This window comes from Podarcis vaucheri, assembly GCF_965113315.1.
Source record: "Podarcis vaucheri genome assembly, chromosome: 3".
Taxonomy (NCBI): domain Eukaryota; kingdom Metazoa; phylum Chordata; class Lepidosauria; order Squamata; family Lacertidae; genus Podarcis; species Podarcis vaucheri.
In genome coordinates this window covers 126,380,950-126,402,503 of record NC_138761.1, presented here as the reverse complement: position 1 = coordinate 126,402,503, position 21,554 = coordinate 126,380,950, and the positions used below count along the sequence as shown (strand labels likewise).

General features: G+C 41.9%; 2 protein-coding genes across 7 annotated transcripts in view; one reads left to right on the top strand and one right to left on the bottom strand.

Moving 5' to 3' along the window:
* The window catches only part of VPS54 (VPS54 subunit of GARP complex), a 42,224-nt gene extending 23,293 nt beyond the window's left edge, over nucleotides 1–18,931 (top strand). For all 5 annotated transcript variants that reach the window (XM_082215748.1, XM_082215746.1, XM_082215747.1 and 2 more), the window contains exons 12-23: nucleotides 1,360–1,700; nucleotides 3,732–3,861; nucleotides 4,202–4,383; nucleotides 5,354–5,466; nucleotides 6,781–6,844; nucleotides 8,784–8,889; nucleotides 9,935–10,022; nucleotides 10,409–10,530; nucleotides 13,363–13,443; nucleotides 14,751–14,858; nucleotides 16,934–17,028; nucleotides 17,784–18,931. In XM_082215748.1, coding sequence (XP_082071874.1) covers nucleotides 1,360–1,700; nucleotides 3,732–3,861; nucleotides 4,202–4,383; nucleotides 5,354–5,466; nucleotides 6,781–6,844; nucleotides 8,784–8,889; nucleotides 9,935–10,022; nucleotides 10,409–10,530; nucleotides 13,363–13,443; nucleotides 14,751–14,858; nucleotides 16,934–17,028; nucleotides 17,784–17,889 — 1,536 coding nt within the window. In that variant the 3' untranslated portion in view covers nucleotides 17,890–18,931. The remainder of the gene's footprint in view (nucleotides 1–1,359; nucleotides 1,701–3,731; nucleotides 3,862–4,201; nucleotides 4,384–5,353; nucleotides 5,467–6,780; nucleotides 6,845–8,783; nucleotides 8,890–9,934; nucleotides 10,023–10,408; nucleotides 10,531–13,362; nucleotides 13,444–14,750; nucleotides 14,859–16,933; nucleotides 17,029–17,783) is intronic.
* Nucleotides 18,932–19,011: 80 nt separating this feature from the next.
* UGP2 (UDP-glucose pyrophosphorylase 2) overlaps nucleotides 19,012–21,554 on the bottom strand; it is a 30,330-nt gene continuing 27,787 nt past the window's right edge. For both annotated transcript variants that reach the window (XM_082215790.1, XM_082215789.1), the window contains exon 10: nucleotides 19,012–19,931. In XM_082215790.1, coding sequence (XP_082071916.1) covers nucleotides 19,824–19,931 — 108 coding nt within the window. In that variant the 3' untranslated portion in view covers nucleotides 19,012–19,823. The remainder of the gene's footprint in view (nucleotides 19,932–21,554) is intronic.

Below are 21,554 nucleotides of genomic sequence, written 5' to 3'. Positions count from 1 at the left end.
CTCTGCCATTATCCAAAAGCAGGCAGGCTGAATCTCAGGCAATACTTCACTGCCCCTTGCTCAGAGCATAATCCCTTTGGCAGGTTAATTGTTCTTCAAAGCTGAATCGCTGACATCCTGGGGCCTCTTAGGAGAATCACATTTTAAATTGAGAGATCAAGCCTTAAGGCTCCTGCCTATGAGTTACCCAGAGGTATTGCTTCAGCTGAGTGTTAATTTTTACCCTCCTTTGTTAGATTAACAGTACACTTCTGAATGAATTGTATCCTTGTATGGCATTATAATTTATTTGTACAGCTGGAAATGGAAGTGAAAATTACCACAATTCACATGTTCCTCTGAGGTCAGGAATGGAAATCATACAAGGAAATACAGTGGACACTCGGGTTGTGAACATGATCCGTGCGGGATGCACGTTCGCAACCTGCAGCGTTCGCAACCCACATCTCCGCACACGTGGGTTGCAATTTGGCACTTCTGCATATGTGCAAAGCACGATTTAGCGCTTCTACGTATGCGCGACCGCCAAAACCCGGAAGTAACCAGTTCCGGTGCTTCCGGGTTTTGGCAGTCCGCAACCCAAAAAAACACAACCTGAAGCGGCTGTAACCCGAGGTATGACTGTATAAGCTGTATTCACAATCTTTTTACTGTGCGAATATTACATGATTGCATTATTTTCTACATTTTTTTATGTCTCCCTTCCATTGGAATTTATTGGCGTTAATTACGCAATTAACTACACTAGTTTCAGACATAGCAGATAGCGAGATGAATAATGTAGATTTTAGGAGAAGCTAAACTGCAGTAGAACAAGAAACGGTGCTGATTGTGAGGAACACAGGGTGGTGCGGAAATCACTGTTTCCTTCCATCCCTAGCTCTACAGTGTAACAAAACTAGATTCAACACTGTGGTGTGGGAAAATATTGTGAATTTCTTCATCAATTAAATCTCTCTACGTGCTGATAATTCTAGAACTCTGAAATTGATACCGTACCTTAGATCAAGCCCTGAAAGATAACACTATCATTATTAATGTTTCATGTTTTATCCTTTTAGAAAAATATTTGGGGAAATGGCCTAATGGCGTAAGTGGCATAAATTTATTGGCCTTAGCTTTAAAAGTCTGCCAGTCACTTTTTGCAGAATTCATATGAACCACCATGATTATTGCATTTAGCAAGTGACAGAAGATGTTATGGGGCAGCATAAATGATGTAAACATAGTGGATATGAATCATTCTGTTGTGTTCAGATTTTGCAGTATTTAAAATAGAAACATTCTTGCTAAAAGATGTACTCTTCAAGGAATTCAGCACTGTCTCAATTTTTTTAACCAGCACTTATTTTATCTTAGGCAACACTAAATGTTATCAGAAGAGTGGTTCTCTTGATTCTAGACAAGAACCAGAGGAGCAAGGAACTGGGTGATACTTCTGCTCAGAAGAACTCTGCAAAGGACAGTACCATAGACGCAGAACTGGTGTATCTGGCGCATGAGGGCATGTTCATAAGTGATGCCTTCAGTGAAGGAGACCTCCCGTCTGCAGCAGCTTCTTCTGCCTCTCAGAGAAACCTTTCCCCAGACAGTGAGCCCAGCAGCAGCGACTCTGTCTCTGAGCCAGAATGTATCACTGACTCCTCATCTAGCAAGGAACAGACTTCGTCCAGCATTACACCAGGTGGAATTGACATCATGTAGGTAGTAAAAAAAAAAAAAAGCAGGATTCAGTCCCCGCTGCAGCTAAACAAATTAACGAAATTAGCACAAATTCACTGCTTTTAAATTTGAAATTGAAAGTAAACTTTCCCAGATGCTCTAAAAATGTGAGCCTAAAACTCAGTTTTAAGTTTAATGCATATTCTGCCCATGTTGGCTTCTCAACTCTTGAGTCGAACACCTTCAGTTTCATAGCATTCCGTAGGTTGTACCCAACAGGGTCTTATGGGGACACTGCAGAGAAGATGTTAGAAGCAGGAAGGCTGCAGGGGAGAAGAGAAGAAGGGGAAGTCACGGTGTGTGAATGGAAGTCTGCTCATTCAGCCTCAGCCATTAACTTGGCTTCTCTTTTGAATGTGATGATATAAATTTATGACTGCACTCTATGATATGATAATAAATTGTCCCTCCCATTTTCATTTCAGATCTAATATGATATAAGTATTCCAAATTTTGAAGCCCTTTGTTTTTAGTTGCAGTTAATTACACCTGAAGAGCTTTGCAGATTCTTTCTTCTTTTCTTACCTTTACTTTTCTCTGGTCTCTGTTTGCCCTGTTTAAGAGCCCTAGCTGTGTTCCCTGACTCTACACCCATATGAGTTAGGAATGGGTTTCAGTCCTCCTTTTTGGCTTCACTGATGCACCATATGGACATAGAATTTCCTGTGTTTGAGAGTAGATATTATACAGAGAGCAAGGCATAGACGCCACAACAGTGAGGTTACCAGCCATCCACAGCCTTTCCCTGTCATGATATTTGGTAACATCTTGGACCAGCCTTAGTTGGAGAACACTTGTGGCCACTCAGCAAGTCAAAAGGCAGATCTTTAATATTTTTCCCCATTTCATTTCTATACAGCCTCATATTTTTAGGGAAAAACCTCAGTGCAGTTTACAGCACATTTAAGTATTAAATAAAACAATCCAGAATAAAACATTACTGAAGAAAGTCAAATATAAAGTATACATTCAAAGCAACATGATTAATAGGAAACTAAAATATTATCTTAAAGATGTCAGAAAAAAACATTACAAAGGAGATAAACTACGGGATGCACACTTAACACAGCAAATAAAGCAAAACAGACATCTTACACATTTAAAAATAAAACATTGCTAAAGGAAATAAAATATAAAATGCACATTTAGAATGGCATAAATAACAAGAGAATAAAATATTATCATAAGCATAGAACATATCTGCAGCTGTTGCTGCCAGTCCTGCCAATGGTGGTTCATGGCGGGTGGCAGCTGTGGAAGCTGCCAATATTCTTCCCTCTCTGGAAATAGCATGTTGGAAAGACTCAGGTTAGTGTATACCAGGGGTCTGCAACCTTTAAGACAAAAAGAGCCACTAGGACCTGTTTCCGAAGAAAAACAACAACTGGGAGCCGCAAAACCATTGCGACATTTAAAGCATGCGCGCCGCTGCCCTCTGATCTGACAGCGGGCGGGAAGGTGACGTTGGGACGGTGCGTGACTAACGCACGCACCGGCCCCATGCGACGTCACAGCCAGTACAGCGCCCGCCACAGTGGGGAGTGTCGGGGCGCACAATGCGCCTCCTCCCCTCGCTAGTATCCGCCCTGGAGCCGCGGCAAAGGTGTAAAAGAGCCACATGCAGCTCCGGAGCCGCGGGTTGCAGACCCCTGGTGTATACTATGTTAAACAAAAATGTGTTCTAGTGGAATGGTGTGTAAATAATGTAAACACGGTGTAAAAGACTTAAATGATCAGTAATTGGCCATCAATTGCTTGGTTTTTTGTTTTTTAATTTTGGTCTTTTGGTATATATTATTTGTCATTTCACTTGCTGCTGCTATCTATTGGACAGTTGAAAAGTCAATTCTGCTCCAGTTCAGAGATTGTTATTGACATCAAAATGCAAAGTTCTCATTGTCTGTGTAGTTGCATGTGAATCATTTCCTTTTTTGAGCAGACTGGTGGGGCACTGGGTTGTTTCAGCTGAAAATTATGTGTCAACAAAGTCTTCCTTCTATTTCTTTCAGGATTGGTGAGGACATAAAGCTCTCAGAACTGGAACTAGGTAGATTAGCAAACAATATCCAGGACCTGCTTTACAGTGCCTCTGATATTTGCCATGATCGTTCTGTCAAGTTCCTAATGGCTAGAGCAAAAGTAAGTTCCATGCATATACCTGCGTCCCAGAAGAGGTCCAGCTAGGGTCATTAATGTAATCACCTGGACCCAACACAGTCAACAGGACTGATGTCTAAAAATAGCCTGAAAGTTGGAAAGGGCTTTGCTTTATATTTGAGATGATATTCATACAATAGCCCAGGGTGAGGAACTGTTGGCGGTTCAGGTCACTCACCTGTCAGTCACCTGATGACATAATGATATTAGATAGTCCATGCTGATGGCGCTTTCCTTACTGCATAGCCTTTTCAGCCTTTATAATGGGGTAGGATAACAATGAAAATAGTTATGATGCTGTTACATCACCTTTTTCATTTAGGATGGGTTCCTGGAGAAATTGAACTCTACAGAGTTTGTTGCTCTTTCACGACTGATGGAAACTTTCATCTTGGATACAGAACAAATCTGTGGTAGGAAGAGTATGTCATTGCGTGGTGCACTTCAGAGTCAAGCTAACAGATTTGTAAACAGATTCCATGAGGAAAGAAAGACCAAACTCAGGTATCTTTCTGTGATTATGTACATATTTGCTTCCAGGCTCCTTAATGCAACAGCTCCTGAAGCTTCCCACTGCCACCACCTTTCGGAATGAAAGGGCAAAAGGTGGGAGAAATGTGCTCCAGAAGAGCCATCTGCCTCAGGGATGGGTAGTTTAGCCCACCCTGACCTCAGTTTCTGAGGCAGTGCCATTTCTGTTGCTTATAACTCCTTCCCATTCCAGCCTCCATTTGGTATCAGGGTTTTCCCTGAGTTATATGGCATTGTTCTTAGCTCAGAGCAAAGTCAGGTGGCTAAACTGTTTGGCTAAAGTGTGTCGTCTGATCTGAGGAGCCAGGGTTCAAATCCCTTTTCATGCAGCTCACAGGGTGACCTTGGACCAGTCGCCAAGACTCAGCCTGCCCTGCCCCACAGGGTTATTGTGAGGATAACTGAGGGTGGGGGAAGGAGTCATGAGCTCCTGAGAGGTGGAATATCAATGCAATAATAAACAGTCAAAGAAAAAAACAACCCAGTAGTTTAATCTGAGGCCCAGTGTACACATAAACAGTAACAACTTTCTGCGCATCATGTGAAAAGTGAGGAGCTGCTTCCCATAAAGTTACCCAGTTTTGGTGTTACAGTTAACAGAGGTGGTTTAGTTGCAGTTGTCCAAACTGTATGGCAACTCACTTCACACAAATGCCTTTCCACATCTTACTGATGGCCACACATGTGGCTCACTGGATGTATGAGTTGGAATGAAATCTCTTGATGGTCAGACTGCCTCATGAATTTTCATTCTCATTTATTTCCATAAGGCTTTTGCCAGCACAGCTTTCTTTAGTATGCCTGCCACTGATTAGGATTTGAATCAACTGACTATTTCATGATTTCATCCTGGTAAGAAATTTGAAATCAGTACGGACACATAGCTCTTCAAGGCAATGTGTTCTAATTTTTGAACTCCCCCTTCCTTTATGTGTATAAATAGCCTCCTGCTAGATAACGAGCGCTGGAAGCAAGCTGATGTTCCGGCAGAGTTTCAGGATCTTGTGGATTCTATATCAGATGGCAGAATTGCTTTACCAGAAAAAAAAACAGGAGGTGAGTTTCTTGGCTCCTTGTTACTTTAGTAATTTCCATGTGGACATGATGCTGCGAAATGTTGACAGGCAAATTTTATGTTTCTGGAGCAGTAGACCGTTTTTAAAGGGTTAATTTACTTTGAAGCACAGTAGCAAACTGAGGGTGTTCAACTAAATTAAAAGAAGAGAAAAGGCAAAGGCCAGAGGGTGGGAGTTGGGAAGGTTTGTCATACCTTGCAGGGCTGCCTCCTCAGGGCTGCCACCCATGTCCCACCCGCCGCTGACTGCAGCCTCTTGCTCCTCCCCTCCCATCTCAGAGCAAGGTTCAGGACAAGGAAGGGGATTCTTCCACCCTAGAATCTATCCTGGCTCGCTTAATGGCAGCAGCTGGAGCGGCCCAAAACAAAACAAACCTTCATACGGCAAAGAGACTGGAGCTCCCATGTCAGCCCACTTGCAGCATGCTCATTGGTCAGAAGAGGACTGCCTGCCCGTCCACGGGACAGGAATTCCCTTGACCAACACTACCACTTCCTTCTGTTTCTTTCTTTTTCTCTGCTTTATCAGTGGAGAAGACATTCAAAGCTTCAGAAAACAAACCAAAGCAAGGTTCCACTTCGATCCAAATGGAAGCAAAATTCTGAACCAAAACAAGCCATCTGAAGCAGGATTTGGTTTTCCCTGTGCACACACTCTCTCTCCCCCACCCAGACCACCCACTCTTGGGGCTTCCCTGCAACCTTCTCCGCCATCCAAGGCTGCTGTGTCCTCCTTCCCCGACTCTTCTTAGCTACATATCCCCTCAAACTTGCCTGTTTCACCCTCCTGAGTAGGAAGAAAGGGGTCGCTGGGAATTCAGTCCAACAGAAGTGGCTGGAAGTTAATGACCCCCCCCCCCCGAATTCCCAGTTTTTGCTGATGTGGATAGTTGCGAGCAGCAGGCGCCTGAAGGGAACATGCCCCCCACCCAATGTTTGTGAGAGAATCCTGTGTGCTACAAGTTGCGTGGGCGGTGCATGGAGGGAAGCGGGTTCTTCAGCTGAGCCCCTGTCCATACTTTCTGACTAAGAGCATGCCTTGCGCCTCTGCATTGTAAAGTACATAGAGGGACTCTGTTGAAGAACCTGCTTCCCTCTGCACCTGAGCATGCGCCGGGGGACCAAGCTAGTCCCTCCGCTTCACGGACTGCATGCCAGTGTTATAAAGTGGAAATGGAGGAGTAAAGAACAGGGTAATTTTCATCCCTGGGCCTTTTTTTAAAGAGACAGTTGCAGTGTTATTTGTGTTGTTTTTAATTTTAGATCCCCCCTCCTTTTTTATTCAATTGTTTTAGCACCTGAAGAAAGAAAGCCAACTGACTTCCTTGTTGTTGATGGACAAAAATATGCTGTAGTTGGGTAAGACATGTGTGTTCCCCATCATGGCAAGTTCACTTTTGAATATTAAAATATTTATTAGTTTTTGTGAAAGTTGAGGAAAACTCCCGAGTAAGTCTCCTGCATATAATTCCCTTTTTAAAATCCTCAGCAAATTTCAGTCAAATGTTTGTTTTCTTTCTTTTGATCTCATCATGTGATAATTTGGGTTCCTCCAAAATCAGTAGCCAGAGATATTATATGGTACATACGACACCAGTATTTCTGTTTTAGGTCTCTGCTGTGTGCTCTGAACTTAATGTTTAGGAAATGCTAGTAAAAAGAAAGATTCAAAAATAAGATTTTTTAAAAAAAATTCATCTAATTGATGTTGCTGCTCTGACCCCAATGTACAGTTGGGATAGCAATAATTAAGTAAGAGTAGGAATATTTAAAAGAAGAAGAAGTAAATTTATATGATTTCTCTAAAAGTGAATTGATCAACAAATGAAAGTGGTTGATTAACTTTGATGCCTGTTTTTTTTCTGGGTTGAGCCTCTAGAATGTAAAACAAGAGAAACTGGTATGCATTAGTATTTTTATGTTTTAGCTGAAGATTGTACTGTTAATGCTGGATTCCCTTTTTATATTGTTATATTTATGTCCTCTTCCTCCCAAGTTGCTCAAGGTGGTGTATATGGTACACCCCCTTACTCTGTAAGGTAGGTTATGCTAAGAGACAGTGACTGGCCCAAGATCAATCAATGGAATTAATGTCCGAGTGAGGACTTGAACCCTGCTCTCCCAGTTCCTAGTCCGACACTCTAACCACTCCACCAATCTCCTGTATATTTTGAAATTTTGTTTGTCTATCTAAACCAGTGTTTCCCAACCGGTGTTCCGCGGCACACTACTGTGCCGTGAGACGCTGGCTGGTGTGCCGTGGGAGGGAGGCGGGCGAGTCGGGCGGTGAGAGGCGGCGGCGGCGAGGATCCGCACCGAGCCGGGGGCGGCTCCGCGGTGGTGGTGCCGAGCGGCGGGGCAGCGCGTGCAAAAGGGAGGAGCGCGAGACAGCGGAGGAGGAGGAGGCCGGCATGTCCGGGCAGCAGCAGCAACAACAGCAGCAGCAACTCCCGGCGACGGCTCCTCAAGCCCCGCCGCCGCCCCCTCCTCCGCCCGCTATCGCCGCCACCACCACAACAGCCGCCGCCGCCTCAGTTGCCGCCGTCCCTCAGTCCCTCGCTCTGCTGCCTCCTCCCACCCCCAAAGCTTGGAGGTTCCCCGGCAAGGGGGAGGGGAAAAACTTTCACTTTCGTGCGTCCCTCCCGGCGTGACGCTGCGCGCTGACGTCACGGGGCGGGGCTTTAATGGTGGTGTGCCGCGAGATTTTTTTCATTAAACAGGTGTGCCGTTGCCCAAAAAAGGTTGGGAAACACTGATCTAAACACTTATGCTTTCAATCATCACTTAAGATATCTTAACCAAATTTGGCAGGATGGTTCTAGAGGTCATAGAGGAGTGCTTTGTCTATTTTGGATAGGTTGCTGTTGGCTTCTTAGAATTGCTGAGCAGTCTGTGTGTGTGTATGTGTGTGTGTGTGTGTAGTCACAGCAGTATACTTCATTGCAATAACTTCAGATCTTTTACCATTTTGCTGCAGAAAATTGCACCCTCCTACTCCGTCAAAAACACATTGGTAGTTGGTATTTGTGACTTTCCCTAAAATGCACCATCTCTTTCACTGACCATAAGCTAGCTCTACTGAAGCCAGTGAGAATTTCCCCATTTAATTCAATGGCATATGAGCTGAACTCACCTGGAAAGTAGAATTCAGGAGCCACAGTAGAAATTGGCAGGCAATGGTGTTGGCTAATAGCAAAAGATGAGAAGGAAAAGGTTGAAGTGTGTTTTTAAAGAGGTTTTGATGACTTGCAGTCTGTCATGTGGTCTGAGTGTGTATCTTTGATTCTTTGTCTTGCAGGACAGTGTTGTTGCTAATTAGAATCATCCTTGAATACTGCCAGTGCGTGGACAGCATCCCCTCAATAGCTACTGACATGCTTACCCGTCTGTCTGATTTACTAAAGGTACAGCTCCCTCAGATCTTTCCTAAAATGCAGGGAATATACCTTGCTTTTTAAAATATATTTTTATGAAATGGCTTTATGAAAATAAATAGGTATGGTCAAGGAAAATAGCTTAACTGTTAACATCAGAAAACTTGTGTAGGACTTTGAACTCTTTTTGATGCACACAAAAGTTTGTAAGAGAGCTTTCTCTTCATTTTTTCACCTTGTGGGATGCCAAGCAACTCCCAGTGTTGACTTTGATATTTAAGCCATATGCCTTCCCTCCGTCCTGTTGAATGTCATTATTAATTTTTGTGCTGCTCCTAACCCACAGCCAGCTGGATCAGCTCCAGACACTGAGATTAAACCACAAATTAGTAAAACAAAGAATAACTTAATCTATAACTGAACAAATTCAAAGGCCTTGCCTTGTGCTTTGAAAGAGCATTTGACTTAATGCTGCTGATAAAGGCCAGTATTTTCAGTTTCTTGGAAGAGTTGTTTGTTTCTTTTTTAGCACTAAGGTGCTGATTTCTGCAAGTATCTAGCTGGAATAAAATAAGTACTGTGGCATTGCATGTCTCAGAAAACTAAGAACTTGGTAATTGTTGTCTTAGCTTTCCATGAGGAAGCGAGAATCATAAATGTTGGAAGGGATCCCAGTGTTCATCTAGTCCCGTCCCCCCCACCCTGTATGATACAGAATCTGCACTAAGAATGTTAGAACAACAGTTCATGGAAAGAGGCTTTTCAAGCTCACGTCTCTCCTCCACACTCCTAGAACCCTCTCCAGAGGCTCTGGGGGACTTAGTCCAGCTGGGTCAGACTAAAGCACTTTCCAGTCAAGCAGCAACCTGTTTTTCACTATGCCCTCTCCTCTCCCACTCTTTCCCCCCAGCAACTGGTGTTTGGAGACACGCTACCTCGGATGCTGAGATGGTGCACAGCTCTCATGACTTGTAGCCTTATCTTCCATGAATTTGTCTATAAGATCATAAGATAACTACAACATGACTCCCAATTCCCATCAGCCACTGTGTTACTCTCTTTCTCTCTTTCTCAGTATTTCAACTCAAGAAGTTGTCAGCTAGTGCTTGGAGCAGGTGCCCTGCAAGTGGTTGGCTTGAAAACAATAACTACAAAAAATTTAGGTACGGATTTGGCTTAAACTTTCTATGGTCATGTAAATTCCCTTTTCAATTTTCTAAAGAAACTTCGAGTAGGCAGCTTTTCCAGAACATATTTTTGTGGTTGTAATGTGGTTGTATTGCAAATTCTTTTATGGGCAGTATGTGAAGGAGCTAGCATGCAATAGATATTTTAAAATTCAGTTCATGAAAAAGAGCTGCCTTCTGATTAACTTTTGTGTACTGGCACAGTAAGCCTTAGGAACATGCTGTTGGTGAATTTCTAAAATAAAAGTAGTATTTCCTCATGCAGAATGCTGTGCATATTTTCTTTATTGTAGTTTGCATAGGAAAAGATCTCATAGTATAGTAATAGCTCTTCTGTGTTGTTTTCTTCTCTGTCTTCACAGCCCTCTCATCACGCTGCCTACAGCTCATAGTGCACTACATTCCTGTTATCAGAGCTCACTTTGAAGCTCGCCTGCAACCCAAACAGTTCAGCATGCTTAGGCATTTTGACCACATTACCAAGGTATTTTTCTAATAATTTTCTGGATTGAAATACCTTGTTACTATTGTTGTTGTTATTAGGTAAGAAAAACCTGCATGCATTTTACATTCCCTGCATGGGCCGTCGTTTTGGTGGTTCCAGCCTAGAGGTGTGCATTACTGTGGTTGCATAGTAATAACCTCAGTGCAATGTGAATGTCCTTTTGCTCATCTGCCTTTCTTCATTGACAGTCCTGGGAATAGATGCTATAGGATCTCATAAACCTTTTTCTTTTCTTCTGAATAAGTTCACATCCATAATACCAATTCCAGCAACTGCCAACAGATTCCCTTTGTGCCGCAGTCCCACCTGCTCTTGCTTCCTTTCTCTAAACTCCCATCTTCCATACTCCATTGTACATGGGAGAAAAAGCTGTCTTTTAAGCATCTAGAACAGTGGTTCCCAATTAGGGGCCCGGGGAACCCTGGGGGTCTGCGGAACACACTCAGGGGGTCCATGGCACCGTCCCCGGCCAGGGACTTGCTTATCTTGTTAACTGCACAGTGAAAGCCTTCCAGGGGCCACCCAGCACCTGCTTGCTGGGAGGGGAAAAACTTGTGAAAGGGTTGGGGGATGGCAAGTAAACTGGGATTGGGCAAAAACCTCTGGCACAGTTTCATAGGGAGGAGGGAAGAGAGTGCAAGCAGCTCACATGCTTATCATTTTTAAAAAAGGTAAGGGATCCCTCCCCCCTTGCTCTCTACTTTTTCACTGAAAAGAACTTCTAATTGCTTTCAACAACTAGTTTAGTTTAGAGGACTCTCCCACTTCTTGTAGTACGGTTTTCAGTTAATCTTGCCTTATGAGTTTGGGATTCATGTCTCATCTTGGAAGTCCAACAGGGGAAATAGCTAAGCACATTGCCACTGTGATTACCACAGCAGCTCAACCTCTGATGATTTAGTTTAGTGCTATGGCTGGGCAATATTTTCTTTTCAACATTGTGATATATCAGTAGCTAATAGAGCCTAGGACTTGCTGATCAGAAGGTTGGTGGTTCAAATCCCCATGACGGGGTGAGCTCCCGTTGCTCGGTCCCTGCTCCTGCCAACCTAGTAGTTCGAAAGCACGTCAAAGTGCAAGTAGATAAATAGGTACCGCTCCGGCGGGAAGGTAAACGGCATTTCCCTGCGCTGCTCTGGTTCGCCAGAAGCAGCTTAGTCATGCTGGCCACATGACCCGGAAGCTGTACACTGGCTCCCTTGGCCAATAAACTGAGATGAGCGCCACAACCCCAGAGTCAGTCACAACTGGACCTAATGGTCAGGGGTCCCTTTACCTTTACCTTAAATACCGGTATATGCTGATGTATTACTATGTCTGAAATTTATCTTGGCTGCTTCTTCCCACCTTAGGGAAGTAAGAAGCAGCTGAGAAACATGGCCCACCCCTACACAGTGAGCGAGTTCCGATGCCTCTTGGGCTTATGTTTGATCCGAGGAGCATTGGGGCTTTGCTGAAATGCTCAGCCTCTCGTCCCTCAGCTGAATGAGCCAGAGTGGGGCTGGAAGCTCCGTTAACTGCACGGCTGAGGGGAGCGGCAACCATCCACCCTTCAGTGGAGCAGTTTCTTTGAGCCCCCACCCTGCCAACAGCTGATGTGAGCCCGGGGCAAATTAGAGGCTCCATCAAACTGCTTGGCTGAGGCAAGGGCAGTCGCATGCTCCTCCGCCGAGCAGTTTAAAGAAGTGGAGGGAGGAAGAAGCTGTCTTGTGCCTCGCCAATGCAACTTGTTTCTCCCTCTGTCGGTGTGAGGGCAGTGTGGGATGGTGGCTTCACTCCGCGGTAGATCGCTGGTGAAACTGCTGCAGCTCCTGAGTTCCTCTGCTACCAGCGCCAGCTGGAGGGGAGCCAAGAGCTCAAAGAGATTAATGAGCTGAGCACAGGAGGACTAAATAACAGTAATAAATTACTACTACTACTACTATACTACTACTACCAACATTCCAACATTCCAGCTGTTTTCCATTCAGTCTTCCCCAATACCTTATCAAGCCCTGACCAAGCCTTCACCTATGTCTTGAAGGTGCAAGATCCCTTAGTTAGCAGAACCATATGCTGCAAAATTTTGCTAAGATGTACCATTTCAGATTAGAAGTAAGGAATAGCATACAAAAAGCCTTCTGCATATAGAACATGTACAAGTTAGGGACACAATTCCTTTTTAAAAAATCAGTTGTAGTGGGGACACGTTTTTCCTGCTGTCTGGTGATAGGCAGTTTTTGGTAATATCACAAATTTTACCTAAAATCCTTTAGTAAAGCTAAAATCCCCTAGGCTACCCCACATTTTCCTCAAATAATTGCTTTGCACAGGTAACTACCACAGAGTTATCAGAATTTTCCTAAGTAGGGGGTCTGTGGCTTGGCTATAGAAAAATAGGGGGTCCTCAGTAATTAGCTAATTGTGAACCACTGATATAGAAGGATTGAGGAAGACAAAGTCTTGTTTCATTTGCATGGAGATTTGGATAAGATAAGAAACTGTAATAGGCTTGAGAGAGATGTAATTTCTTCCATGCAGAAGGGAAAAAATTGCTTTTCCTCACCTTCATACTGTTGCACAAGTCAGGGAAATCTCTTGACTTTTCCCAAAACTCTCAACTGCCACAGGTGTTGGTAGTGAGGACGAATGTAGACTAGACTAATTGGACAGCCGGCATTTGTGGGCGCCTTACAAGTAAGTATTGCTGATTAAAAATGTAAAGCAGCGGCAAATGCATTGTAGTCATCTTTGTTTTTCTTCATGCCTGGATAGGCTCTTTAGGACAGACTCTTGCATAAATATAAATAATAAATATTCTATTCTTTTCAGGATTATCATGACCACATAGCTGAAATTTCAGCAAAGCTCGTAGCCATAATGGATAGCTTATTTGACAAGCTGCTCTCTAAGGTAAATATTTGCGGATAGAATCATGCTTCTTAACAAAGGTTTAAGTTCTTCAGCTCATATAGAATACTCAGTGGCGACATGGACAATACTTTCCTTGTTCAGGTGCTTATTGTTTCTTAGCAGTTCAGTATGCTTAGGTATTTTGACTATGTTAGCAAGGTATTTTTCTAATAATTTTCTGGTTTGAAATGTCTTATTTTTAGTATTGTTATTCTTAGCAGAGAATTATAGAGGATACCTCTAAGTTTTATCAGATAATTGCTCCAAGACGTCCATTGTGCAGTATTTTGCTAACTTGTTACATTAGTAGTTCACTGGCAAATAAAAGAATAAATGTCCAGATATGGACCCCAAACTCATAAGGCAAGGTCGGGTGTGCCTCCCTTATACATGAAGTATCACATTCTTTAAAAAAGAATCCAGTTCCACTCCAAACCCATACTCTGTGTGTGCAGAGGTGTACATGTGAGGTTCCCCATGCAAACAGCCCCTCCCATTGCATGCTGAGCTATATTGTATGTACATAAAGTAATCTCTATTGTGCATCGTATTTGCATTTGCAGAAAACTTACATACTGTTCTTTGGGGCAGTTTCTCTTAACAGCTGGGAAATAAGATATTTTATGGTAGTTGTCTGCTCAGAATTTTAGCACATTACAAATCATCTGTATAGCAAATCATAGTTGATGATGAGAAACTGAACCAGTCAGCAGAAAGATTATTACTCCTGCTGAGACTAGGGTCTCGGGGTTGGATACATTAATTTAAAATACAATGTTAAAAATAGTTTAAAGCAATCTACTTGTGATGAACCTGGCTCCAGAATCACAAAAATGGGGTGATTTAGGGTGAAACTCTTAGGAAGGTTATCAGATGTCAAAGGCCAAGGTAAAGATGTGTGCCTTCAGCATTCACTGAAAACTACGTGTTGAAGTTGCCAGACGCAGCTTTGAGGAGAGAGTTCTACAAACTAGGGCCTACCACAGAGAATGCCTTCTCCTGGGCCACCACCCCAAGTTTCTGTGGACAGCAGAACTACCAAGCAGGCACCCCCTGCTGATCTGGAGACCTGAGAGGGGGTGGTCCTTCAGATATTTGGGGCCTGAATCATTCGGGCTTAAAATGCCAACATAAGCACCTCTTTAGATTGGGCCCAGAAATGAACTGGCAACCCATGAATTTCCAGTGTTTTTTAAAGTAGCAGCCAGAAAACAACTTGGCAGGGGGTTGGACTCGATGGCCCTTGTGGTCTCTTCCAACTCTATGATTCTATGATTTAGTGACACATTCCCTGTCTTTGTTAACAGTATGAGGTGAAAGCACCTGTTCCTTCCACCTGCTTCAGGAATATTTGTAAACAGATGGCCAAGATGCATGAAGCAATATATGACCTTCTTCCTGAGGAGCAAACACAGGTGAACCGTTTTGAGTGGTGTGTTATTTCTGCTGTAGGAGTGTCACGTATCCTCCCAATAGTTGAAGAGGCATCTGCAAATGAAGTCTACACTTGCTGATTACTCATACAAGGAGGATCACATCTCATGTTATTTAAGATCTTGGCTTAAAACGCTATGCATAAGTAAATTATTCCTTATTTTATGTAACACATAAATAGTAAATATTCAAAAAGTAGAGATCAGTATTGGAATAGCTTTACCTCATTTGAAATGTGGCTGCAAGTAAAGCCTTCAATTATGGAGTCTTTTAATAGCCTCGGGGAAATGGTCCACTGGGTATTTCTGTGTTGTCACGCTGAACCAGGTGGGCTGGTTCCCCCTAGCATTCAAAGGCAGGAATGCACTCGGCTCTTAGGAACCTGTAACTAGCTCCTTCCCAGAAGCGACCTCATTCTTGTTTTTTTGCCAGGTTAGAGAAGGAAGAAATTGTGGGAGATCTGCAGTCAACCCTAACTGTGCTAGTAAGTAAAGAGTAGGTTCAGTGATGGGAGAGATATTCTTCTCTCCCTCTTTCTCATACACAATGGAGGCAGACATGCCTCGTGTGTCTGAGGCTGCCTTTGCTGTATTTAGCATCCCAAAAACAATTATCTTCATTTCTTAATGTTGCTACATGACTGTGACTTGATTAAGTAAAGCATTTTTAAACTAACTTCAGAGGGTGGTCTATTTCATTGTATGGGGTGGGGTAGAAGGGGACCAGTTGACTCAAGCAGCAGGAATGGAATTAAAAGGTTTAATAGCCCAATCCTGTGCTTCTTTAATCTGCTTGATGCCAGATTTAAACTCTGCTACTGGGGCTCTTTATGCACTAGTCCCGTGTTTTTAAAAACTGGCACCAGCCATTTCCCTATTGTTTGTTAACCCACACACATGGGTCCTCTTACCAATACCCATCAGAAGTTTACAGGATCCACACAAAGATGGAAGAAAGTTCCAGTTGCAAGCAGTGCCCGGTGGTATTGTCTTGCCAGCGACCCAGAGTAGTGTGCTGCCACCTGTGGAAATAGTGACTGAGGTTGCTTCTGGAAATGGGCTAGTTAGAAGTTCCTGAGAGGCAAGTATATTCCTGCTCTCGAGTGCTAGAGGGAGCCAAACCCACCAGGTCTCGTATGGCAGGATGGGAGAAGTAATGGACTCTTTCTATTTAAAACAAGTAACACATACTATTTAATTGCAGATATTGCCTCATTAATTATTACTTGTAAGTTTGTGTGTGCTTGGGCAAGGAGATTCCCATGAATCAGAAAATAAGTAAACTATTTCTTGGTACTAGTTTAAATATTATGGCCCCTACGTGAAAGCTACCGACAACCATATCTCCATGGCCACACCCCAAGTGGGACTGTAGCATCTATAAGTAGCTTCACACCACCGCTGTATATTATTAACCTTTGGCGCAGTCCATTCATGCAGAGTTGTTATGTGAGATGACATCATGAAAAAATATGCCATACTTAAGCATACTTAAGTATATGCCATACTTAAGCATGGTTTCCCAAACTCCATTGGGGGGGAGGAGAGTGCCCCTCCTCCCTGTGCCTTGGTGTGTTGGCCAGGAAACCCCAAACAGGGGTTTGGGAAACCCATTCCTTCAGTTCGGGGGAAAGTATGGAGAACTAGGGGGTTGTTTTTTAAAATAAAAACAAAAATGCTGGAACCATTATTTATGAAGTGCTCATTATTTCTGTGCTGGCGGAAGTGCACAGTGGCTCATAAATGCGAAGTTGGGTATGTACATGAAACTGAGTACAACTCACAACTTAAGTGCATTTAACTTGCACACATATGCTTGGCAATAAAATAAAAATAAGGGGGCAGACATATGGGAAAAGAAGAGTTTGGCAATCCTACCCACCACTGAACCCAGTGTGTTTTGACATTACACAATTTTGGCTTTACGCGCTAGCCCCAGAACATAACCTCAGCGTAAGTTGAGTCTTCTGTATTCTTCATAGTCACTCCTCAAGAGAACAAAACCTTTCACGTTCTTACTATATATTCTAAAAAGGAACTTCTATATTGTTCTCTAGATGTTGTTTTTAAGAATTAATGCAAGCTACAAACTTCACTTGAAGAGGCAATTGGCTCACTTAAATGTAGTCAATGACGGAGGACCTCAAAATGGGTATGTTACACAAGGTTTTTTATATAGGAGTTCAAGGGTAAGGCTGCTAAATACAGTCTATCTCCTTTAAGCATTTGATAGATACTGCTGGATGGCTGTGCACAGAAAAGGACCTAACGCTATGGGAAAGAACACAAGTGTTGAGATCCAGAATACAATAAATGTTTTGAGAAAGAATTCTAGCAAGAGAATATGGAATTTAATGGATGCATATTTGATGTAGTTATCTTATAGAAGTTATATTATTAAACACAAAACATAGTATTTTGTGATTTTGAACATCACAGCTCTTCAGGAATTAAAAACAGTTTTACCACTACCTTACACTAATAGTAGATGGTGATATTTTCTAACTGTATTAACTATACAGGGTGGCCCAAAAGTAGGTATACAGTTGAATCAATGACATTCATCACAACAGATTATTTGGGTACACATAGGTGACACACAACAAAGTTGCAGTTAAATTTCAGGCTGGCACTTAGAAATAATAGTGGAGTCAGATAAAAGGATTATTATGAATGCTGACGGCAAACTTGAGTCAAGTACAAAGAAAATGGATTCTAAAGCAGTATACCTACTTTTGGGCCACCGCGTATTTGTGTTGAAATGCAACACAAATACAGTGCAAGGCAAAATAGATCAGGCTTAGCACACAAAACCAAGTGCACAACACTTAGCTTGAAACAAGATCTAAAATTCTTGCCTATAGATCCAGCCCTTTTGTCTCCTCAATGTGTTCATTTCTGTTTCAGATTGGTTACAGCAGATGTAGCTTTTTACACTGGAAATCTCCAAGCTTTGAAAGGGCTTCAAACCCTAGACTTGAACATGGCTGAAATCTGGGAACAGAAGAGGTGATAGTCCAGCAGAGCAGAATTGCCTCTTGGCATGGGATGGTTTCTTCTTTGTAGAAGATGAATTCTTGGAACATAGAAGAGGAAGCTCCCTTGTGATGTGGTGAAAACCAACTATGGGAATGACTTTGATAGTTCTTTTGCCAGAAAAGTGATCAGTTCTCTGTGCAATTTCTTCATTCTTTCTGGAACGAGGCTCAGGTTTCTTTGGACCAAATCCAAAAGAATATATAGCTGTAACACAGCTGTAGTTTTCTAGAGAGTGCTCTGTAAATCTTTATATTAAAAAGATGCTTTGCATTTCCTCTAGTGCAATGAAATTCACATGGTGTCTCACCTTTATTTAATGATGGTAGTTTGAAAATACTTGCTGTTGAATTATAGAAAATGTTTTCAGTATAAAACTTTACTGTTAAATTATTTTTTTACAGATGTTTCTATAAAGTCTTATCTGCATAGATTTGGATTTGTTAGGGTGCATCCTGTTCCAAAGTATTTCTATAAATGATCTTCATACTCCCACCAGAAGATGACATTTTAAATGTTTCCCAGCTCTTGAAAGTAAAGCCCTGCAACTTATTCTGAGTATAAGGGCATGTTAATAAGATAGCTTATCATAGCCAGTAAGCTTGTCAAACTATGGGGGGGGGGAGGTGTTGTGTTAATTTTTTGAACACTTCTTTTAAGAACCCCTTCCATGGACTTCTAATTTGCCAACTTCCCTTTCCCACCTGCCCACTCTATTTAAAATGTTAAGTGTAGTTCTGACTACACACTTAAGTGCAGCAGGAGATGAGGCATGACTAATTTATGAATACTTTTTCTAATGCTACCTTTCAGGCTGGTACCTGCCTCTTAAGTAATGAAGTGCCTGTGTATTTCACCTCACAGCATTTTTACCTAAACCCAGTGAGTGCCTACTCTTGTGATGATTATGTACAATGATAGTCTACCATGTTTGTGTGCCTGTGATTTCTTCAGACAGGCATGCCTATCTGTTAACATTAGCAGAAGTCGTTGTCAATCAAATAAAGTTGTAAAAATGAGCTGTTTAAGAGAGCAACTTCTTTAAGAATAGGATAAGCACAATGCCAGATTTTGTTAACAACAAAAAAGAAAATTCAGACAGGGGGCTTGATGTTATTTATTTCCGTACCTTCCAGATGTGGAATTTGTTTCCACATTTGTACAAGCAAAGCATGATTTAATTCTAAGAACATAAAGTACACTGAAGTGGTGATATTTTCCCATATTTAGAAGTACATTTAGGATTTCTTAAGAAGTAATAGCTAAAAAGTAGGAGAAGCTAGAAGATGAGGGGTGACAGTAAAGGAGTAACATTCTAAGGTGTCTCTTCTTTGGGTAAACAGAGAGCAATAACTCCAGCTTTAGAGAAGGATAAAAGTGAGGTAACTGAGCAATGCTATCGTTGCTGTGATGGTACTATAGCTTGAAGGTATTAACTGCAGGAAGGAAGACAATGTTAACAGTTAAGTACTAGACATTTTAAACAGCTTATGTGCCATATTAATAAATCATCTAAGTGTTTTATCATGGGTGCCATTTATGCTTTATAAGGTGGTTGCACTTAATAGTTAACAGCGTATTTCACAGCTTTTTCAGTTACAGGCCATTCAAAACTCATTGAACATCAGCATCTTAAAACATCTTACACAAGAGATGTCTGCCTTTTCTTAAGACAAACAATATTGCACTTTAGATTATATTAGCTGAATTATAGATTCATTTAAAGATCTGCATCTTAAATATTCTTTCAGTTAAGAAAGTACAGAAAAATTACTTAGAAATAATACTGTTGGTACAGTGAGTGGATAGCTAAGTATAGAGACCTTCTGTGTACAAATCTAATGCCTATGGGTTCTTCCACTTGTGAAACTAGGAAATATTACCAACATCTCTATTAGTTCACTTATTGGATCAGTGATCAAGGATCCGAAGATTTCCAGAGACTATTTTGTTCTCCAATACAGCTCCTGGTGGGATATCTATCCTGTCACCATGGTTTGCAATGATGATGACGGTTCCCTACATAACAAAAGAAAAAAAAAGGGGGGGGGAGAATTCAGATACTTTTTTTTTATTAAGGAAGAGTGTTCTGCTTGGACTTGAACTTTTTATTTAGATTTTCTTAACTCAGCTTTGGGTAACTGTTTTGAATTAATTCTAATACATTTCATACAGTGATTCATGCCAAACTTGTATGGCTGGTATAAAATAAATACATCCTAAATATTTAGCTACAGAAATTTGTAAAACTTACTTTACATACATTATGCAACTTAGTCATATTTAATAACTCTGCATACAAATAATTTCAGGCCCCATTTCTTTTGAAGACCAGCAAAGCGGTACCGAAGGTATTTCTATTTTGTCACTCCAAGCAGCAAATAATTCCACCATATTAATCTGAGATATATCAATACTTAGAATCCTGTGTACAGCTCTGGGCACACCTCAAAAAGGTACAGAAAGGCAACTTCCAGTTCAAACCTATCCCTTTTACTGAGAAGTCTCATTAGTCAATGGGACTTTACTTCCCACTATGTGGATATAGGTAGTGTTAACAAAAATCCAAGGCTTGGAGGAATGCCTAAAGTACTTGTGCCTTTTTATTTGAAGAAGACTTTGGGAGATAAAAATTATGAATGACTACAGATCACAAACAGAAACGCATAAACAGAGATGTAAAATATGCTAGAACTTAGAAGTTGGCAGCAAGTTCAGGACTGACAAGGAAAGGCTTCAAATAATGCACAATTAATGTTTGAAATCAAAACTGATTAAACGCTCAGTGTTAACTCAGGTCAGTTCACCTGAGGTCAACCTGAGAAGGTATCAAGACTATTAAGCAATGACAGCCTAATGAAATGTCCATGTTTCAAGGCAGTATATATGACACCTTGCAATTAGCAATCAAAAACTTTAAAAAAACTAAATATTCGGTTCCTGGCATGGGACACTTTTGCCCCTAGCTGTGGTTCCAGTCCAGATAGAAAGCACAGGGCACTTCATCTACAGTGGTACCTCGGGTTATATACGCTTCAGGTTACACACTCCGCTAACCTAGAAATAGTGCTTCAGGTTAAGAACTTTGCTTCAGAATAAGAACAGAAATCGGGCTCCGGCGGCGCGGCGGCAGCAGGAGACCCCATTAGCTAAAGTGGTGTTTCAGGTTAAGAACAGTTTCAGGTAAAGTACGGACCTCCAGAACAAATTAAGTAGTTAACCCAAGGTACCACTGTACATAGGAAGAAAAGCTTCTGTTACCACCAATGGGAGCTTTTCTTCCAGTGCCAATAGCAGGCATGAGAGACACAATCTGAAATGAGACCACAGCAGGGGCATATGGTCAAAGCCCCCCATGCCAGAGTCCCAGCCCAGATAAGGCCACTTTTACAACTTTTAAAAAGCCATCCACACTATTTCTAATTAAATGAGTGGTCCCTGGTTGAGTTTGGCCATTAGAGATGTCACATGTCATTTCTCTTACAGAGATTTATCACTATATTTTCAGATGTAGTGTGATTCTTATTTTGGGTACACACACTGGGAAACAAATGGTTTTCAATAAATTTCTCGAAGGCAAATATATACTTTCTTTCACATATTACATGTTCTACATCCAATGAAGAGATGAATATTTGTATA